Raw genomic sequence first — 20,723 nt, 5'->3', positions numbered from 1 at the left:
TTGAGGAAATATATGTCCGTGACAACTTGACATGGATACCTGGAGTCTTCATTAAACTTCTTAGAGAAGGTCAAGGGTTGTTTATTGTAAAATATATTTACATTGCTATGTATATTAGTCTTATATTAAAAGCATGTATGTCATAACTTTTACTTGCCGAGGCAGACGACCCACAAACTTGTTCAACTTGTTTAAACCTTAAAAACATAACCTGCAGCCATGAATCCACAGAGCAAAAAAGCAAATCAAGTTTATTTATGTATATTGTGCTATGTATACTTTAGCCAAAATATTTTTTTGCCATGTACTCTTTTTACGCCATCTGAAATGTTTGTTGTTGAAAAACTCTTCATAAAGACTGATTCTTCATTTGTCGGGTCTTTTCCCGAAAGCGTCGTAAGCCTAAATTGATCGTAGAATCCATCGTAGGACGAATCTTAGTTTTACGGGCCGTTCCTAAAGACATCGTAGCTAAAGTGTCTCTTGAAAATTTGTAACTCTTGAAAGTGCATAGATTATCCTACTCCTTACGAGCATGTTTGGGAAACGCATGTAAGAAATATCGATGGTTTCTTTTTTTGCTCGATCGTTGCTACGATCCATCGTTATCGGGAAAACGCAGCCCTGTTGAATCTTTGCTATGTATCGTAGCAGATTGAATGTAGACTGCTTTAACAGCTGGTTTGAAACAGCTCAAGGGTATCTGAAAGTAAAGATGGTCATCCTAAAGTGCCAAAAAGAATGTTGAACAAATGCTTTGTTTAAAATAATAATGAACAAAACCGCTCTTAAGCAATATAAGACCTGCAGCTCTTTTTTGCTGTGACTCTTTACTGTCGCAGCTGTCTAAACGCTCCTGTAATTAATTTATATGCAGAACAATCTGACAGAGTAAGAGAAGAGAGCTGAAGCATCAATATTGTATGTAATGAGAGTGTATACACCATTTCGCAGTTTTATTGTGAAAATCTATGAGATGCATACAGAAGAGCATTGTAGAACTCTAACAGAGTTGTAGAATTTGAAAAGAAAATGTTGTAGAACTATGTAAAGTTTGAGAACCTTGTGGAACATTACGGAACAAAACAATTCCAGACACAGAATCAGTTGCTGCATGAAAAGTCACAAAGGAAATAGTAAACTATCTTTATTGTCCAATATCTGTTATGTACAGGTTTTATATTGAACAACCACATCAAATTCACACATGGCAACAATTTTAATCATAGTTAAACACAATTTATACAATAAATATGCTTTGTCTGCATACATAAACACTCAAGGTCAATACTCATGACAGAACCGTTTCCTTGAAAGCTATCTAAAGGCAATTTTTTCAGTTAAAAGATTGACTGAAAGAGATATTTGGAATACAGGGATTGGTTGAAACTCACCCATTATCATTAATTGTGATCGATTCTGCTCCAATTCATGGACTGCAATGTTACTATCAGCCACAAGGGGTGGTATAGGCGTAATAATGAACATGCCCTGAGCCTTGTACCAGTAAAAAGAGTGATGGGGTAGGTGAAATGTAATACTTAGGTGGTACTGGGATGACAACTTAATCAAATCTTAACTTGTGGTAACCCATCGTAAAATATTCCTTGGTGGAAACTGCTTTGATGTCAGATAGCCATTGGTACCTTGGTGACCAGAAGGTTGTGTTCATCATCTTTTCACTGAATGTCCAAGCAACAAAATGATAACAACTTAAAACAACAGAAACTGCTGTTGCATCCTTATGACGAATAAAGGCTAAATGGTTTTGAAAATGATGCATCTGATAGAACAGCATGAAGCAAGTTTGCCTTTTTTTACTGTTGTTTATTGTCGTCCTGTAAAGTAACAGTATTTGAATGGGATTTTTCAGATAATCAAATTATACACACTTCATTAATAGTTTATGCTTAATACCTTATTGTTATCAACATGTTATAATTCTCATCTATGAGAGAATATGTAAGGCTGAAGCTGATAGTGATCCATGTGTTTGACTTCATTGTACATATCCATGAGGTTGTGGTCAGGATAGATCATTATCCAAGGTGGCAAATTTTACTTTGAGAGGTGTATTCATGTACATGCATGTGTGTGTGCGCCCATGTATGTATAAGTATGTGTGCGTGTTCATGTGTGTACGGGGCAGGGTTAAAACAGGGTTGTTTGCAGGTTGCAGGTAATAAGATTGGTTTACAGTCCGTCACTCAACATGTCGGGCTACAACTGAGCATCAAAATGTTGCAATGATAGTTTATACTCTAAGTTACCTTATCTCGGAACTACTTCTCTCTGGTGACATTGCGACGGTTATCCTGCATGTCGCAGAGACATAAAAAGTACTGAACTTGCCATGGTTATTTGAGAGCAAAGCATCAGGATCCAATACATCAATACACGTTTATGGATATCTTGGTAAATGTAAAATATTAGGCTCGTTAGCAACTCTGTTAATGGATTTATTACTAGTTTGTAAAGTAACAAATTGTAATATCAATTTGTAGAGGGAATAAAGGCAAGCATGTGTTTAATTATGAATTGTCAAAGTGGAGTGGCAGTACAGTGTTGCAACCCGCTATCGCTATTGGGTATATACTTTTGAATTACAACAATTACATCTTTGAAATCATCCAACAATAGAATGTTGGTGAATCGCCCAAAAACTGTTGCACGACATGTCGAGCGATGGGGTATAAAGCAGCCTTCAGTATGTGGTGGTTGAGCCCTGGTCTAGAGCCTGGGCCATGTGTCATGTGTTACGGACAGGGTTATGGGTGGAGCTACACCTCGCTCTGCTGGTTGAAGTCTTCAGACATGCTGTTGTACTCGCTGGCCCGGGTGCTCATCCCCAGGTACTGCTTCAGGAACTCACTGAAGCGTTTCTGGTTGTTCCACTTGCGGGCAGATTTACGAACGCCTATAAACCCTCCATAACGCTTCTGGAACGACCTCCCTGGGTCCATCAACTTCCTGTAACCGTGCTTCCCTTTGAGAAAGCCCCCAAAGCGCTTTGACAGGCTCAGCCCTGCCCCTTCCTGCTCCATTGCATCTTCTCCCTCCTCCATCCCTTCCCCCTCGACTTCCTCCTCAGCCCGGGGCTGCTGCGAGTTGTAGCCAGCGGAGCCTGCAAGCTGATTGTTCCAGCTGTCCAGATCCAGCTGGTCCAGGCCGAGAGCATGGGACACATGGTCGTAACGCTGAAGAGTTGGGCCGTACAGGAGTCCCTCCTCCCCCTGTTCTTCCTCTGCTTCTGGCAGCAGAGCTTCCACCCGCTCCTGTGCTCGTTTTAGCATGGTGCCCCCTAGAGACAGGGAGGGGAACTGTGCTGCCACAGAGGCCTTGCGACAGAGGTCCCAGGTGTATGCTGAAGAGATGCTGCCCTCACACTCCACCACACATACCTAAGAAATGCAAACACAGACAAACACGCATGCAAACACACAGACTGTGGTGTTAAAGCTACATCACAGTATTTGAAAAACAAAAAGCAATTCCATGTTTACATAATGACAAATTTGTGAAGAGTGTGCCCATACCCATAACCCTAAGGTCTCTGTGGAGTACCTGTGTGAATGCACCCTGGCCTGGTGCAGATGTGGCTTTTAACCCTTGTGCTGCCTTCGGGTCACATGACCCAAAGGTTCATAACGAAGCACTGTTGTGTTTACCCAATTTTACCCAATACAAAAACAAAAAATAATTTGACGGTTAAAAGAAAATGCTTCACTTTGTTTTTGTATGCGGTAAAGTTGTCGCAATACGACGGTGGGTCACAATGACTGATGGGTCAGAATGACCCGAAGATAACACAAGGGTTAAAGAAACAGAACATAAAAACTCAGGGAAAGAGAAAGACAGAGAAAGCAACAACAAATTAAACCTCTTTACTTCCTTTTACCCTCATCTGTAAAACTCTCAGTGGAGATGTTTCAGTACGTCAGAATTGAAATGGACACCACTTTCACAGCTAACCTTATCTCTGACTGCCTTTCTTCCAGCTCAAGGACAAGCACCAAGCCAGAGAACTCTGTACGCAGGAGTGTGTGCCTGTATGTGCTTGTGTGTATGATGCCAAGCCCAGACTAGTCGACCAGTAGACGTCACAGCTGCTTTAGTTTTGATACCAAAGAAAGGGATGATGAGTTAATTGTATTATTTTATTATATTCTTAGCCAATACCCTCCTTCAAGGGGATGGTCAGCAAAACGACTGAGTTGAATTTTCTTTTCATAGTCCCGGATGCAAAAGGGAATGACAGCAATACAAACAAACACAGAGCTAAGGAACAAGGAGGGGGGCAATGGGGGGGGGGGGGTTGTGTGTGTGTTTGGGGGAGGGGGGACATATCTATCCTCAGAAATCAATTAGTCAACACAAATTAAAACTCAAATGCCAGGGGGGTAATATCATGAGTCAGAGAAAGGGAATGAGGTATGAGAAAAGGGCGAGGGAGATAAGGGGAAGAGAAGAGTGTGGTAAAGTGATTAATGGATGGATGTGGAGCTGTGGGGGTGAGAGTTTAGAGGCTAGAGAGGGATAGAGACTTTGAGACTAGTGACACTGGTGATAATGTCTCTTTATTGACTCTTACAACTTGAAAGTGTGTGTGTAAACGTGTAATTAGTGTGTGTGTTTGCATGTCCATGTTTTGTATGAGTGTGCACAGCAAAGATAACCCTTATTTGTGCTAGCTGATGTCTAACCTGCTGCTTTTTCTTGATTGTCATCTTAAATAGTCTCTGAGCTCATTGGTCATCAACTCAATAATTCTAAATTAGTGTATTAGCTAAAGGGATTTGATTGAATAGTTCTTTCTTTCATCTATAACAACATAAGGAGAACTGAGAGGGGGACTGACAGGGCATCGCTGGCCAGGATTCAGACCCAGGTTTGAGTATGTGGTTTTGTGGCCTTAGCTATGGCCTTGAATGGAGCCATGTAGTCAGTATGAAGAGAGAGATGAGAGACTAAGAGAAAGACAGAGAGAATAAGGGCCAAGGGGCAGGTTATCTCACCATGATGTTAAAGTTTAGTTCTTTTGGCAGAAGCTGGGCGCAGGAGAGGCATTCAGCCTGGCAGTTACAGTGCCCAGGCACACAAAGACACAGCAACAGCAGTGCCAACATAGGACTCTTCATAGTGGTGGCACAGCGGAGAGCAGACAACCTGGTGGAAGGAAAGAACAGTATAGGCAGAGGAGAAGAGAGGTAAATTTGAGGTAGATGAGGAGAATACAAAGGTAGGATAGAAATAAGTAAAGAGACCGGATTGGAGAGAGGGGTAGATGTGAATGTTTCGACTTTTTACCTGCTTACACTATCAAGCAAGGACAGAACAATATATGAGGAGAGTGAGAGGGATATTGATACCAAGAGAGAGAAAAAATAAGCAGTGAAAGAGAGACAGACAGACACAGAGATAGAAAATTAGAGAAAGAAAGAGTGGAAAGATTGACTTAACAACAGAATGGCATATAGAAAAACAGCATAGTTCCTCGTCAAGTCTCCGTCCTTGACGTTGAATCAAAGACTTGTGAAATTATCACAAATAACTGGGTCCATGCACCTCATTAACCAAACTCATCATCTCCTTAATGGAACCCTGAAAAAACTTAGAGGGAGGGGGCCTATTAGTCAGTTTTAGATTTAGAATTGATTTGAAAGAGATGGGAGATTCACAGACACACATGTAAACAAAAAACAAATGAAGAGGCATGCAGTATTGTATACATAATATCTGTGCGTTTGTGTCTTAATTCATTCATTCAATTAATGTATTTTGATGCTAATGGGACATATACAAACTTTCTTTTGAATGATTTCCTTAGAATGTGTTTTTATTTGTGGTAATTGTTGATTAACTGGATACAACTGAATAGTTATTCACTGGACACTAAACAAGAAAAAGAGGTCTGTTTCATTTAGCTTCCTCTTGCTTCCTTTAACTCAGCCACGGAACAAAGGGCGTCTTGGCGGCTCCTTACACAATCAATACTCTCTCTGAGTGAGACTATTTTTCAGTGCTGTTCAGAGAAATGTAGAGAAAGAGAAGTTGTCTGACTGAATGCTTAGAGAGAGGGGGGGGAGAGAGAGAGATACGGGAGTGAATTTCAAATACAAATGCAGGATGCTCAGGTAGGAAGACAGGATTCTTGAGGTGGGATTGTAAAAAGCATCTTATTAAATGAGATGAATGGTGTCTACTGTCTGCTAGAGTGAGACAGGTCTAAAAGGAGCAAATCTAATTGGTAGGATGTTCCATCATCAGAGAAAAGGAGGTGTTTGATAAGTGGTAGTGCTGGATATTATGGAATATGTGGGATGTATTGAGAGGCCTGTGTGAGACTTATAGGCCAGTTGCGACACGTGATACCTCAAAGCCTCAAGAATGGCGTGAGAGGTAGAAGCTCTTACACTATGGTTTAGTTCCCCAGCTACTGACTTCACAAAGCTGCATTTTTTCACTGTTATGCTAAGATAATATTGCCTGTTGTGAGACACAAAAAAAACACTTAACCTCACACACATTAGAGAAACTATATGCAGCATTCTAAACTAGAGAACCATGTGGCCACACAGAAGCTACATTCTGCCTCCATACAGGCATACAGGGGTGAACCCCTGGGGTACAATAAGACGACTAACAGACACACCAGAGGGCTCTGATGACCCAATTACTGGGTTTAATTAACCTGGTTTAATTGATTTCATCATAAATGGTTGATTAAGTGATTACAGAAAGGGCCGTCTGCCAAACAAGATCTGCTGCTGGTGGGATGGCGGGATGAGGGGGATGAAATAAATGTGCAAGTGAAATTGCAAATAAAACAGTTGACAGGTGGAATCTCTGCCTCTGTCTGCCTCAAAGGGAGTTACAGCATGCCTGTTCTAACACACATTCACACACACAAACAGCTGTGACGAATTACAGTTGTTGGAGTGACGTCTGTGTGGTCTACTATCTCTCTCTATGTATCTCTTCATTGTTCTCTCGTTCCTCTCCTCATTACTGGGGTTTTCTCATTATGGAGCGGAAATGTAAAATAAATGCGTCAACTGGAGGAAGAAGAGTCAAAGCCGGATTAGTTACGCATGGTTGAAGTGGAAGCCTGTACTATCTGTCCCATTGGCCACTTTGCTCATCCTAAAAGACCACACACACGTACTACTAATTCAAAAATACAAATGGAAAGCAATTCATTATTCAGTATATTCTGGAATGCAAATCATCATATTCTGTATGGTCATCAACTTAAAATTACTACACTTACTTTGTCATCATATCTCCAAAACTGCTTCTCTTGAGGTCATTCATTGTGACCTAAAATCCTCCCTGTGTCACCAAGGGGCATGTACAGTCGTGGCCATAAGTTTTGGCAATGACAAATGTGTTTTGCAAAGTTTGCTGGTTCAGTATTTGAGGAAAATGTTTTCACATGTTTCTATAGAATACTGGAATCACAATAAGGCAGATTTCATATTTTGTAAAGCTTTTTTGGGGCGAACATTTTCAATATATGCAAATAGTCCCCTCTTTTACAGCAGTCAATCTGCTCTTAAAATCCAATCATAATGATAGAGTGATTTCACCTGGCTAGAACTAGTTCACACTTTCCCCTGTGCTGATGATATGACTTAATGAGCGAAGCAGGTTCAGGCAAGGCACTCGGGCAGCGTATAGGCGTAGCTCGATAGGCGGCGCTATAAAGCCGCTCCATGCACGCACACGCATTGTCGAACCTGCCGTCTGCGTTGCTGCCATTTCTTTGCGGTCCGCGGTTTGATCATCTGTGTGGTCGTCTTTGCGTTGTCTCCCTTTCGTCATGTCCTCCTCGGATCTGGACGATGCGGGTGGTTCTGGGGATCTGGTGAATTGTCTAGATCAGCCCCCTGAGGAGTCTCCTTCGGAGGATCTCTGCGCGGATGGCGAGGACTCGGGGATCCGAGTCAGGCGTAGTTCGCGTCTGGCAGGGAAAACTGCTACCATGAAGAACTGGCCGGTGTACAAGATCCTGGACGCCCTGTACGCCAGGGGAATAACACCACCCCTTGGATGCAGCCACGAGGATCTGTACGTGTTCTTCCTGGAACATGGCTCGGCTGCTCCATCCGCACCCCTGGGTGCTCCCCCGGGAAAAGCGTCGGAGAAAGGGAAGCGGGGCTCCCTCGGCGACATGAGTTCCCGCATCGCCGTCTTGGAAGCCGGGGTGTCGAGGGATCCCGTTCCGACCTTCTCCGGGTTCGTGGGTGCTCCTGCGGCCCCCGACCGAGCCGTGGTGCCACGGAGGAGCCTGGCCTCGGCTGTACCGGCTGCGGCCTCCGGTGTACCGTTCTTGTCCCCCGCGGCTGGCGTGTCCGTACAACTGAGGAGCCAAATCCTTGCAGGTATGGATATCAACTTAGTCCAGATATTGCTTGGTGCGACTGACCTTCTGGACCGGCGTGTGGTCGACTGCGGGGAAGTGTCCGTGTTTCTTAAGGGCAGCGACCCCAGAATGTCCAAGAACTTGACTTTGGCCGAATTTTGCGTGGCATTCGGGGTGTACCGTGACACGTTATGCGAGGCGTACCCCGAGCGTCACGTCGAAATGGATGACTACCTGGCTCTTATTTGTGATCTGGCCCTGCGCTACGGTGGTAGTTTGTTCTACGAGTACCACAAATGTCTGTCCGCTAAGGCGGCCTTGCACCTCCAGAAATGGAATCAGCGGCTGGACTGGTCAGTGAGGGACCTAGATTTGAACCGCATATGCGCCCGTCACTACACCTGAGGCGACCCTGCAGGCCGTGTCTAGAGGTGGTCGGAGGAAGGTACCTGCATGCTTGCAGTTTCTGCGGGGACGCTCATCCCCGAGCTGTGTGCCCTCGTTGGGCCCGCCCGGCTCCGAAGGGCAAGTGAATAAATTGGTGTCAACCCCTATTAACATTGAGAGACTCAGAATTGCTCTGGACAAGCATCCAGATCGGTGTTTTGTAACGTACCTTTTGAATGGTCTGACTCATGGGTTTCGTGCTGGTCTATCTGAGCTGCCAACTGTCAAATATGAATGTAACAACCTGCAGAGCGCACTTCGTGAGCCGGGGGTCGTGGACACACTCCTTCAAAAAGAGACAACTAAAGGGTTCATGATCGGGCCTTTCGATGAATCCCCTTTCTCCTCGTTCAGGGTTAGCCCCATAGGCTAAGGGCGCGCTTTCGTTTCTAGGCTCCTCGACCTATGCAAAACCGTAGAAAACCTGCAGGACACCCTGGCGCTCGACGTCGGGTGCAGGTCGGATTTATCCTTTTGGGCTCTCCTGTGCGCCGAATGGAATGGCATTTCGTTTTTCTATAACGATGAAGTAGAAACGTCTGCCGCCCTGGAGTTCTACACAGACGCCCCGTCCGTCGGGTTCGGGGGTTACCACGGTCGTGAGTGGTTCTGTGCTGCATGGCCCGAGGAGATCCTGTCTCTTCCGCCGGAGCACCATTCAAGCGCGCTTCACGAAATATACCCAATCGTTATATCCTGTCTTTTGTGGGGGCATTTATGGTGCAGGAAAAAGATCACCGTGTTCTGCGACAACGAAGCAGCGGTCTGCATTATTAATAAGGGGAGGTCTTCGGTGCCATTCATTAACCGACTGGTCAGACGCCTCACCTGGACAAGCGTCCTGGGCAATTTTGTATTGCGCGCAGCCTACATCCCTGGGCTTGCCAACCAAAGCTGATAGATGCCCTATCTCGATTCAAATTGCAGGACTTCCACGTGCTACGCCCTCACTCGTCACCGACCGGCCTGGTATGCCCCATGTTCCACCAAGCCGTACTAGACTAGGGTCGGTTGGGTCTGCTGAGGTGCTACAACAGCATGTTTTGTCTGCATGTCGCTACATGAGGTTGGGTGTGTGCACCTCCACATTAAAATCATACGATTCTGCCTGGCTTCAATTTTCGACGTACTGCAGTGCTTTCTCTGTGAGCCCTTTGCCTGTGAATCTGTCCGTGCTGTGCGCCTTCATGGTGCACTGCTTCGAATCCCGGAAGCTGCAACCATCGTCCATCAAGGCATTGGTGGCAGGTGTCCAGTTCCACCTTCGGTGCGTGGATCCTTCGGCAGGCAGCCTTCTGGGGAGCCCGGCTGTCCGCCTCCTCATGAACGGTCTACGCAAGCAGAGGCCCGAAAGGAAAGACAAACGTCTCCCCATCACACTCCCCATACTGCACAAACTGGTGTCTGCTCTAAGACGGGGATACTTCGGGGTGTACGTCGACGCTCTGCTCGAAACGGTGTTTCTCACGGCATTCTACGGGTTTCTGCGGTGCGGCGAATACACCACTAGATGCGCTGCCTTCGATCCTTCTCGTGATCTCACCATGTCCGATTCCCATTGTGGTTGGTCAAACTAACTGTGCCTTCTGTCCATTTTCCTCTATGTGCCGGTACCCGTCATGCCGCCCTCGGGCAACACCCGATGAGCCCCTTTTCGCCAGCGACGCGGTTGGGAAGGCCATGACCAGACCATGGTTCACCCAGCGGCTCCGGAACCTGTGCGAGCACTGTGGCCTGTCTCCGGAGCTGCACACAGCGCATTCCTTCCGAATCGGGGCAGCCACCTCGGCCTCTGCGAAGGTGCCCATGTCAACGCTGAAATTGATGGGCCGTTGGTCGTCATCGGCTTACGAGCGCTACGTGCGCCCCAACGCATCGGACGTTGTGGAGGCTCAGAAGCTGATGAGCGCATGAATGGACACCCATGTGTAGACTGCGTGAGCCATGTCTGTACAGCAGTTTTGCAAGAAATAAAACAAGTAATAATCAGTCATTGGTCAGTGGTCCAACGTAGACGCTCAAGCTGAGTGGGTCTGAGAACTAAGCGACCTACGCGGTCTGCACGTATCCGGTGGTTGGGTGGCTTTGTACATTGCTAATGCTAGGATGTCTCTTTGGATCTCCGTGCAGCAGTGGTGATCCGCAGACGTGCTCTGATGCGCTAGTGGCCATCAGAATCCACGTTGCTTGCATGGAGATATCCGTTGAGATATCCAGGGAACGGCGGATGCGCCGCCGACACATTTTTCTCACATCCTCATGTAACACCCATATTTGGTGCACGAACACAGGCGCCTTTGCGTACATCCTGGGGTCGCCGACGGGCGCTAGAGGACGGGTCTCTAGAGGTAGCATAAATCTGCCCCGTGCAGGATGAGAAGGCTACTGGACCGTTAGTGCTAGAATGTCTCGTGGGAACTCCGCCGCCAGTGCGAATGCAAGCTGCTCGCTCTATTGTAAGCGGGGAGTACCTCAGGAGATGCCCGGACACCGGCCGGGATCAGCATGTGGAGGCGTGGCGCCTGTGTGCTGTCACATTTCTTTTGTGTTCCTTCCCACTAGATAACGTATCCCCGTTCCGGCATGGTGCTGCCTTCCCGTACATCCATCTTCGCGTCGGATGAGAAGGATACCGGAGTGATGGGCGGTGCGGGGGCGGTTGCGGGCGCACGTCGCGTTGAGCGCTAGGTCTTGACGGGACGTGCGCGTGGGCCGGCTCCGCGGACCGCACATCGGATGGTATGTGACGTTAAGGATACGCACACATAGCCGTAGCCACTGTAATGGTAGCATGACCGGGCATCCAGAATTTTATCACCAGTAAATGGTGGGATGTCATGCGGTCTCAAGAGGAGCGACGCTCCGCTCTACACATAGTATAGACTGGCGGAGTGTCGGTGTTTGGGGATTTAACTCGTTGCTCCCTGCCTCATGTCTCGCTATGCAGTGAAGGCGGGCAGCGCTTCCCCATGTACATCCATTCCGCCAATGTAAAACCATTTGTCATGTGTAAGAATAAATGGTGAAATCAATCACGTGAGTGTCTTGACTGAAATGAGCGAAGCAGGTTCAGGCAAGGCACTCGGGCAGCGCGCGTCATACCACCCATCGCCGTGCCCTCAGGCCATAGGCGTAGCTCGATAGGCGGCGCTATAAAGCCGCTCCATGCACGCACACGCATTGTCGAACCTGCCGTCTGCGTTGCTGCCACCCACCACCGTCCCCTTCACCCCCGTGTTGTCTGTCTGTGCTCCCCGTGGGGGATTTAACTCGTTGCTCCTTGCCTCATGTCTTGCTATGCAGTGAAGGCGGGCAGCGCTTCCCCATGTACATCCATTCCGCCAATGTAAAACCATTTGTCATGTGTAAGAATAAATGGTGAAATCAATCACGTGAGTGTCTTGACTGAACTGAAATTATGTTAGCAGTCATTTTATACCAAGGCCCAGCAAGCTTTGCCAACACAAAATGTATGTCGCTCCCAATACTTTTGGCCCCGGCTGTACATAAATCTATCTAAGAGGAAGTGAAACCAAGTCCCTGTAACCAGATGGCCTCACGTGGAACATCTCTGGAGCTTCTTTGCACATTCTTTGGACATCACCAGGAAGTGCTGGCTGAACTTCCTCCGAGTTGCCCATCTCCATGACATGATGATAACTTTTTGTTGCATGCTCCACTACCAGGAATTATAACTCTCACCTCACCTCAAATACAGTCACACACGGTCCTCTTTTATGGTCCATTTACTTCCACTCTCCAACCTGACATTGACAAAGAATCTCCATCATTTCCTCCCCCCACTTCGTTCTCTCTCTATTTATCTGTCTAGGACCAATAAAACCTCAGGAGAAGCACCAGTGAGGTGAAGAGAGGAGAGGAGGAGGCCATTACCTCCATTACACATTGGTCACAGACACAACCAGGGCCCTTTGGTTCAGCTCCACGAGTTCAACACAATCCTCTGATTTGCTGCACAATCAATTATTTTGGACTCTTGTCGTTTAATCTTCAAAATTAGTTTTTTCCCCCTTTTTATGTTAATGTATAAAAGGATAACAGTTGTCCATTAACCATTTAACAATATAGACAGGATGTTAACTACACACACTCACAAACACACTCTGCCTAGCACACACACACTGTACAATGTGGCAATCACTGAGCAATACCGGCATGAGCCACATACAATTTAGGCAGACAACGCAGTCAAGGCAAGTTATTTTCAACTTTAACACAAGTTAAAGTTTGAAAAACAAACAAAATAGGGTCTTCCTCTCGGTGGGTAAGTCATAGAAGTTCTCTAACTCTCCACCATGGTCAACAGTTGTCTGCAACAATAAGGCAGAACAAGGTTTCAAACAATTTCTTGGCTGACATCTGGGTCTCACCCTCTCTCTCGGTACTTGACGCTCTTGTGCAAGTGAACTGGCTCTTTTTTTTACTTTGCTGCCTTACCAATGAGCTGATATGCCCCAGCCATGTCTTTGCTCTGCTGACTGGGACATGGGAACAAAGACACTGTCTGTACATGCTATCCACGGTACTGAATTGGCTAAGGCCATAACATATACACGGGAAACTCCTCTACCCGCTCCACATACAAACAAACCCCTGACCTAAAACATGGAAGACAGGATCAATGACCAGATGGATGTTTATGAGGTCACTGATTTACTTTGCTTTAAACTTCTTTAATCAATGAGCAGCTCTGGCTTAAACAGGCTTAAATCTTTTTTCAATCCATCCATTTGGGCAGAAGCAAACACATACATTGAGTCAGATCAATACAGATAGATACTGCTCACTGTCAGACCCTATGGATCAGTGACATTAACAAATCCAACAGAGCCCCATACAATTGGGTCTCCAGCATTCTGGAGATGGGCCCTCCTAAGATTGAGCCCAATAAAATGCGGATGGATAGGGCTTGCATGGCCAACACGGAACTGTGTATTGTATATCTTAAAGAGTTCAATAAATCCCTTCTGTTAACCATACACGTACACGTTCAGTGCTCAATGTCACCTAGCAATTATCCATGCTTATTTTCATTTGAGTGGCTGGAAAGAGAGCCATACCAGAATCCTTGCCTGTCCTTTCAGATTAAGCTTTACAACACTCCTAAAAATCAAGTGTCGGCACACGCAAATGGAAACAGACAAACTGAAATTGAAAACAAAAATGTACCCTCGGCCCTCATTCCACTGAGGTGAAACTGGGATGCCTCCGTGATGATTAGCCAATAAAGGCTGATGATATTAGTGGGCATGGGTCGTGTCGGGGTAAAGACCAGACATGATGCAGTATGACATGCGTGACGCGTTGTGGGGGATTCTGATAGGAAAGGCATTATGGGTCTGATACACATTGGCGCTAATCAATATGTCCCTTTATTGATTTGAATTACATTAAGGTGGAACTTTGAAGCAAAGGTGGTTGTAAAAAGTTGATTGTAAAAAGGTGTGAGTTTCAGAGTACAAAGATGTAAGGGCACACACACAGAAAAACACACGTACACACAGAAAGCGTTATTTAGTGTCTATTTACCAGGAAGCCCTGGAAGTGGCTGTTTATCAAACATACTGAAGGATAATATACCTAGAAAAGACAGAATCAAAGAAAGGCTGAAGAAGAAAGAGAGAAGGTGGAATACAGATGAAGGTGGATGGAAAAAGAGAAAAGACATGAAGTGGCAGGAGATAGACATAAAGAGAGAGATAGAGAAAGGAGTTGGAGACATAGAAAAAGAAGAGAGGAAAACCCCACAGCATGTGTCTATTGTGTCTGGATTATAACATCATTAATCTGATCTAATCTACAAAACCCCCAACAGCTCTTCAATCTCCAGGTGTACAGCAGCCTCATGATCTTTGATCCCTGTTAAAAAAAGACACCTGCTGGGATGTTAGCGGGTAGAGCATGGCAACCATCTCCTTTCACTTCCTCCATTCTTTTTCCTGAAGAAGTAAGACGCCTTCAGATGAGATGTTTTTTACTGGAATCTTCCTGATCTGTTTTTCAGTAAAGCCTGCTGTTGGTGAACTTGTGAACTCTCTGACAGCCAGGGGCGTAGCCACGTGGTGGCCAGGGGGGGCCACGGCCACCATTGGTCAGAGAATGGCCACCCTGCCACCCCCCCCCCCCCCCCCCCCACCTCACTTTTTTTTTTTACCTTCCTGGACAGAAACGGTATGAACCTGAAATAAATGCATTAGTATTTTTTTTTATAAAGTCGTCTTATATTGGCATTTGTCACGCCCCCATCAACAGCGCAAGACACAAACCAACATACCTGCATTCTGACAGCGCTTCAATGGAGACAAGCAGCTAACCACTGGATACCGTTAGAAAACTGCTGCTTTGAGTGATGCAGTGTGTGAGTTTTAAAATAGTAGTTTTTGACAATAAAGTGCCACCCCAAATAAAAGACTGGCCAGAGCTGGCCCCCCCAGAAATAATGTCCTGGCTACGCCCCTGCTGACAGCCAATCACACTCCTAAAAGGCCAAAGGAAAATCACAATGTACATCGGCAACTGAAAGCTGGGCCTGTCTGCATGAATTTGACAAAATCTGAATGTTAATTTATATATGAGTGTATGGTACATGGAATGGTAACTTAAAGCTATGGTTACCTACTTAGCCTAGAATAATTCCTCAAGTGGCAACGTATCATAAAATCATACCCCATTGTTGTTCTAAGTAGAGCCCAGAACAAAAAAAGCCCTTTTCTCACATAATTTCCTTTCACATATTTTCTTTTTTGTATGTGTCCCAAATGTTTCATGAATGTGTTTATTCTTTTGTATATCTACTGTGTCCAGGAAACCAAGCAACAACAAAAATTTAATTCCAAAAAGAGCTAGTTAAACTGTCACCCAACTAGTACCAGATAAAGCATGTTTCTTAATCACCCACTGGTTACTCCTATCTCTATCTGTTCCACCATCCTCCCATATGTGCTGCTGTGGAGGAACGCACCAGGAATCTCATCAAAATCTGATTTCACAGCTCCCCCAAATCTGAGTCGTGCCGGCCAGGGGAGGCTTTGAATTCTAGTAGAGTAGTAGGCACTATCTAATTGTCTTTGCATCACTTTAAATTCACATTTACACACTGCACCCGTTTAGCTTGTTGCAATGTACCTCTTTTCAGTTTAAAACCGTCTGTTTCAAAATGGCTCACATCTGCATCAGTTAACTAATAACATTTAGAAGAAGAATTCTTGAGAGTTGGAATTAGATACTCAAAAGAAAATTTAATTGTGCGCTTTATAAAACATTTGTTTTGATTGATTCCACTCCAAGAAACACGCATCTCTCTTGTGAAAACATAGTGTCTCCACCAGTCCACCAGAACAGGGTTGAACTTGACCCTTAAAGTCCCCCCACAGCTTGTCTTTCTCAAAGGAGACCATATTATTCTAACCTCTGTATAATTCTAATATTTCTTTCCTTTGTCATCTCTCTCCCAGGGGGGACACAATCTGCTTCCAACCTTCCTCTCAGGGAAAGATCCTCTGCTCCTAACCTCTGCCTCTCAGGAGGGAGACCCTTCACAAAATAAACTCCCCACTCTACACAGAAATAACCCTCAAATGAAATTCCACAGGCTTAAGTGATTAGATAAACAGCCTTTTAGAATCAATATGCATACACGTGACTTCAAAGGGAAAGGGAGAAGACAAAGTATTTTGATTTAACTGCAAAAAATCTAGTAATATACTGCAACTACAATGATCATTGTAATGGAGCAATGAATTAAATCCAGAAATTAGTCTGATCCTTGCACTCACCTTGATTGACTTGGGCTGGCTGAATGTTATTCCATGAAGGAAAACACTATGGCTTTTCTCTCCCATTCATAAAAAAATGACCTGGTTTTATTCCATTGTGATTTTTAAGCCTTTCTCTGTACATAACTGAGTGAACTATGCGGGTCCATTGACAAAAGTAGCAGAGATGAAAGCCTGTGTTGATTTAACCAGTGATGTTCTACTGAGGTTCTGGATCTGCTCTTTCTGCCTCCACACACCTACATACATTGAAAACAATAATCATGTTACAGTACTGAGCCTCAGTGAAGACACATTGATTCCAACATGGAATAAATAGAATGAAAATGAGAAAGATGGGAGCATTACATTCTTGTCCTAGTGGAGACAGAGAATGACAGAGAGAGCGACAGACAAACAGGATGAAAGGGAAAAAGGAATACTGTATGTAGAAAGAGAGAGAGAGACAGAGAGACAGAGAGAGAGAGAGAGAGAGAGAGAGAGAGAGAGAGAGAGAGAGAGAGAGAGAGAGAGAGAGAGAGAAGACAGACAGACAGACAGACAGACAGGAGGGGAAAAGGAGATGAGAGCCACTGAGACAGTATTTACTCTGGATTTAAGTTCAAACACTCCCGGAAGTCTGTAAACACCTATACTGTAATAATAAACAATTGTTATGTGATCATAAACTACTATAATGTAGTCATTAAAAAAATCAAATGTCATGAAAACTGTAATGTAAGTCCCTCAAGGGAAACCTGTTTTGCAAATGTGCTGTCACCCTCTTTGTCACTACCTCTGTCCTGTCTGTCTCTATCCCAGTTACTATCTGTTCAGGCATGGGACAGACAAACTCAAAGTGAAGAGATTATACCTATCTTGCACATTTTAAAAACTACAGTCAAAACTCTGTGTTCCAAGTCCATTGATTCTCTAAAGACAATAAAAGGTCAGAGATGCAAAATTTCCACCCCAAGTATGTTTAACCCAGAGGAAAAGAAACAATATGCCAAGGTTCACACAAAATACCCACTCCTCTCTCCATGGACAGTTGCTCACTTCTTTATCATCACTCATGTATTAAAATAAGAATAAATAAAGATATATACATAAAATAATAACTATCACTTTTTACTCATAAGTAATTGAGCAGTAGTGATTTCTATAGTCAGAACCCAACCGGGGGTCTTACCGATGCTTCAGTAGCGGAGCTTGAGGCGTGGCTCCTGGGAGTCTGGGAGGTGTAGGGCAGTGGCTGTATGTGTCCAGTTGTCCTGGTTCTATGGTAGTCTGGTACTCTGTCCCCAGTCTGCTTCATCTATGTAGAGGCTGCTGTTAAGCCTTTTTATAGAGACACACCCCCTCCCTCTCTCTATGGTGCAGCCCCCCTGCATCCCCCTCTTTCAAAACTCCCCCCTTTCATCAGAGAGAGAAAGGGAGGGTTGCAGGGGTCTGAGGGAGGAAGGGAGATGTGTGAGTGAAGCTGTAAAGAGAGAGAGAGGGAGAGAGTGAAGAGAGATAGATGTGAGGTGTGAGGGAGGGAAGGAGGGAAGGAGTAAGTGAAAGAGTGGGATGGGATAGGATGAGATGAAATGGGAGAGAGGAAGGGGGAAAAGGAGTAAGAGGAGGAAAGAGGAAGAAGTAAGAGGGAGGAAGTAAGAGGGAGGAAACAAGTGTACAGTATTAAATGGAGCAGGAGCAACAGTGTGTAGAGGCGGATGGAGCAGGTAGAGCCTAATACATCCTACGTCAGACATCACACATCCTGCGCACTATCAGGCTAAAAATACACCGGAAGTTCCTAGTTTGTGGTTACGATCATCACCCCAAGACCTTTTTCCATATACCCCCCCCCCCCCGACACTGTGCCTCCCTCCACCCCCACCCCCCCCCTCTCTCTCTCCAAGCTTCTGTACCCATGTTTAGTTCTTCGTCTGTCCCTTCCTCTGTCCATTCCTCCATGTCATGCCATCTTTCGATCCATTCTTTCATCCTTCCATCCCTCGTAAGGGTCTCACCCAAGACACCTCCAGAATGGAGAGACCATGAAGGATGAAAACAGAACTGGTACTTTCTCTTCCTCCTTTCTCTCTTTCAATCTCTCTTTCTAACTATTCTGTTTACTTTCAAAACATGACATTGTGACATGACACAGCACTCTCCTCTTCATCTCCTTGTGTTATCTTTAAACCCTGGTCTGAATCAATGAGCCAATACATAAATCGTTCATGCTTATCTGAGACCACTCTCGATGCTTGAGACAAAAAAAACTCTCATTATATTCATCCGGTGCAGAGAAGATCTGAGAGGAGGAACACACAACAACAACATCCATCAGCCCATCAGAATCAGGCCTCGATAGAAGAGTCTAATTTAGACTGATACAGCCTCTTTACAATCCCACTTCAAAATCAAAGAAAGGTTTGCTCAATATCTCCAATATCCCCTGTACACAGACGCACACTTATGCAAGGTCCCATTAGCCCGGTCAAATCTGACCTATTTCGGATCTGAACCGAACACACGTCATCATGCATGTTGACAGGTGATTGGCCTTGCAATACATTTTGTGCACACCTGGCTAGTCTGGGAATAAGATTATCTAATTTTTATCCAATTAAAACACTTTTAGGCTGTTGCCATTCTTGTTTGTCTCATAGACAAACCACTCCCCCTCTGACCTCTGAGTCTCAATGACTGAAAAACAGTAACAGAAAACTAAATTCTGAAGTCTGCACTGGGAGGTAAATGTTAATATGTAGAGGTTTTCAACAAGAGTGCAGACACAAGAACAAGAATGTTTCAGTTCTGTGGAGAGCACCAAATGTCTCTCTTCAGAGAATCTAAAATCCCATGTAGACATAAGCCATCTATCCTTCATTCAACTCAACTTCTGGAAGGCTGTGTGTGTTACAGCAATGCTTGTTGCATTCTATCTCCCTGTGTCAACAAAGGCAGTCTTAAATTGGCTTCTTTAAAAAGAATAGGCTACTGCAGGCCTCCAGTGTTTACTCTAGGGCCGACAATTTAGAACCGTAAAGGTTCCGGGGCAGGGTCTGACAGGGTCTGCACTATTGTTTCCACCAGGGTTTGCTGTGCTGCATAGGGATGCTCCAATCGCTCTGAGAAAGGAGTAGGAATGTATGGTTTCCCCTCTGACAGAGGAGAAAACAAGATCAACAAGGGCAAAACAACACTGTAAAATGAATTCATTGCATTATCTAGGCTACAAACATTTTATGTGTATAATTGATTCCAAAAAATTAACTTTCATTTCATGTTTTTTAAATCACAATCAACATATTACTTTCTTTAAAATCCAAATATTTTAAGCAACAAATTAGAACATGTTGATAAATTAAGTTCATTAAACTCAATGAAAATGTATCAACATATGACCCACGCAGCGCACACACACTCTAAAAGATAAGAAATGGGTCAACGCAAAAAAGAATTAGGAAACATTTTCCACTAGCCTTTTTGTAATTCTACCAAGTACAACACAAAGTTTTATGTATCAGTGTATTATAATTATAGTGGCCTCTGTTGTTCACCGCTGCTGTGCGGATGACTGTGAAGTAGATTTTGTTAAGCTAGTAATAGTCCAATCAAGACACTCACGTATTAGATTTGACCATTTTTTGATACCATTATATGGACATTGACTTTGGTGGAGTGGATGATCTAAGGGAAGCACTCCCTGCCTCCTCGATGCAACACATACATGACATATGAGGCAGGGAGCAATAGAGATATAATCCCCCTGATGGATAGAACATACAGACAGCATGGGGGAGAAGGGGATGGTGGAGGGTGGCAGCAGCAGCACTGATCATACAACAACCAGGGTGAGTGTGTGCGTATCCGCGTGGCTTTTAATGCCGCCTTATCGGACGTGGCCCAATGGGTTACACTGGTATAGTAATGGGCGGATGACGCGCGTTGCCCGATTGCCATGCCTGAACTAACTCCGCTTATTGGGTGTGCTCAAGCCTTCGGTGAGAGCACAACCTTTGTTCTCTCACATATATATTTATTATTATTATTTATTTTTGCCCCCCTAAATCTTTGTCAATATTTGGCCTACATAGACAACCTAGGTGTCAAAAGTTTCGTCTTGGTAGCGATTGAGTTGC

The 20,723-nt window shown here is 44.8% G+C and overlaps 1 protein-coding gene across 1 annotated transcript; it reads right to left on the bottom strand.

The window, feature by feature from the left end:
* Positions 1-1,107: 1,107 nt before the first annotated feature.
* Positions 1,108-17,895, bottom strand: pnoca (prepronociceptin a). The gene is made up of 3 exons (XM_062446883.1): positions 17,780-17,895; positions 5,016-5,166; positions 1,108-3,401 (listed from the first exon to the last, which is right to left on the bottom strand). The coding sequence occupies exons 2-3, from the start codon at positions 5,136-5,138 to the stop codon at positions 2,781-2,783; spliced, it is 744 nt and encodes a 247-aa protein (XP_062302867.1). The 5' UTR covers positions 5,139-5,166; positions 17,780-17,895; the 3' UTR covers positions 1,108-2,780.
* Positions 17,896-20,723: the final 2,828 nt, after the last annotated feature.

This window comes from Osmerus eperlanus, chromosome 21 (assembly GCF_963692335.1).
Source record: "Osmerus eperlanus chromosome 21, fOsmEpe2.1, whole genome shotgun sequence".
NCBI classification, from domain to species: domain Eukaryota; kingdom Metazoa; phylum Chordata; class Actinopteri; order Osmeriformes; family Osmeridae; genus Osmerus; species Osmerus eperlanus.
This window is presented reverse-complemented; position numbering and strand designations above follow the sequence as displayed.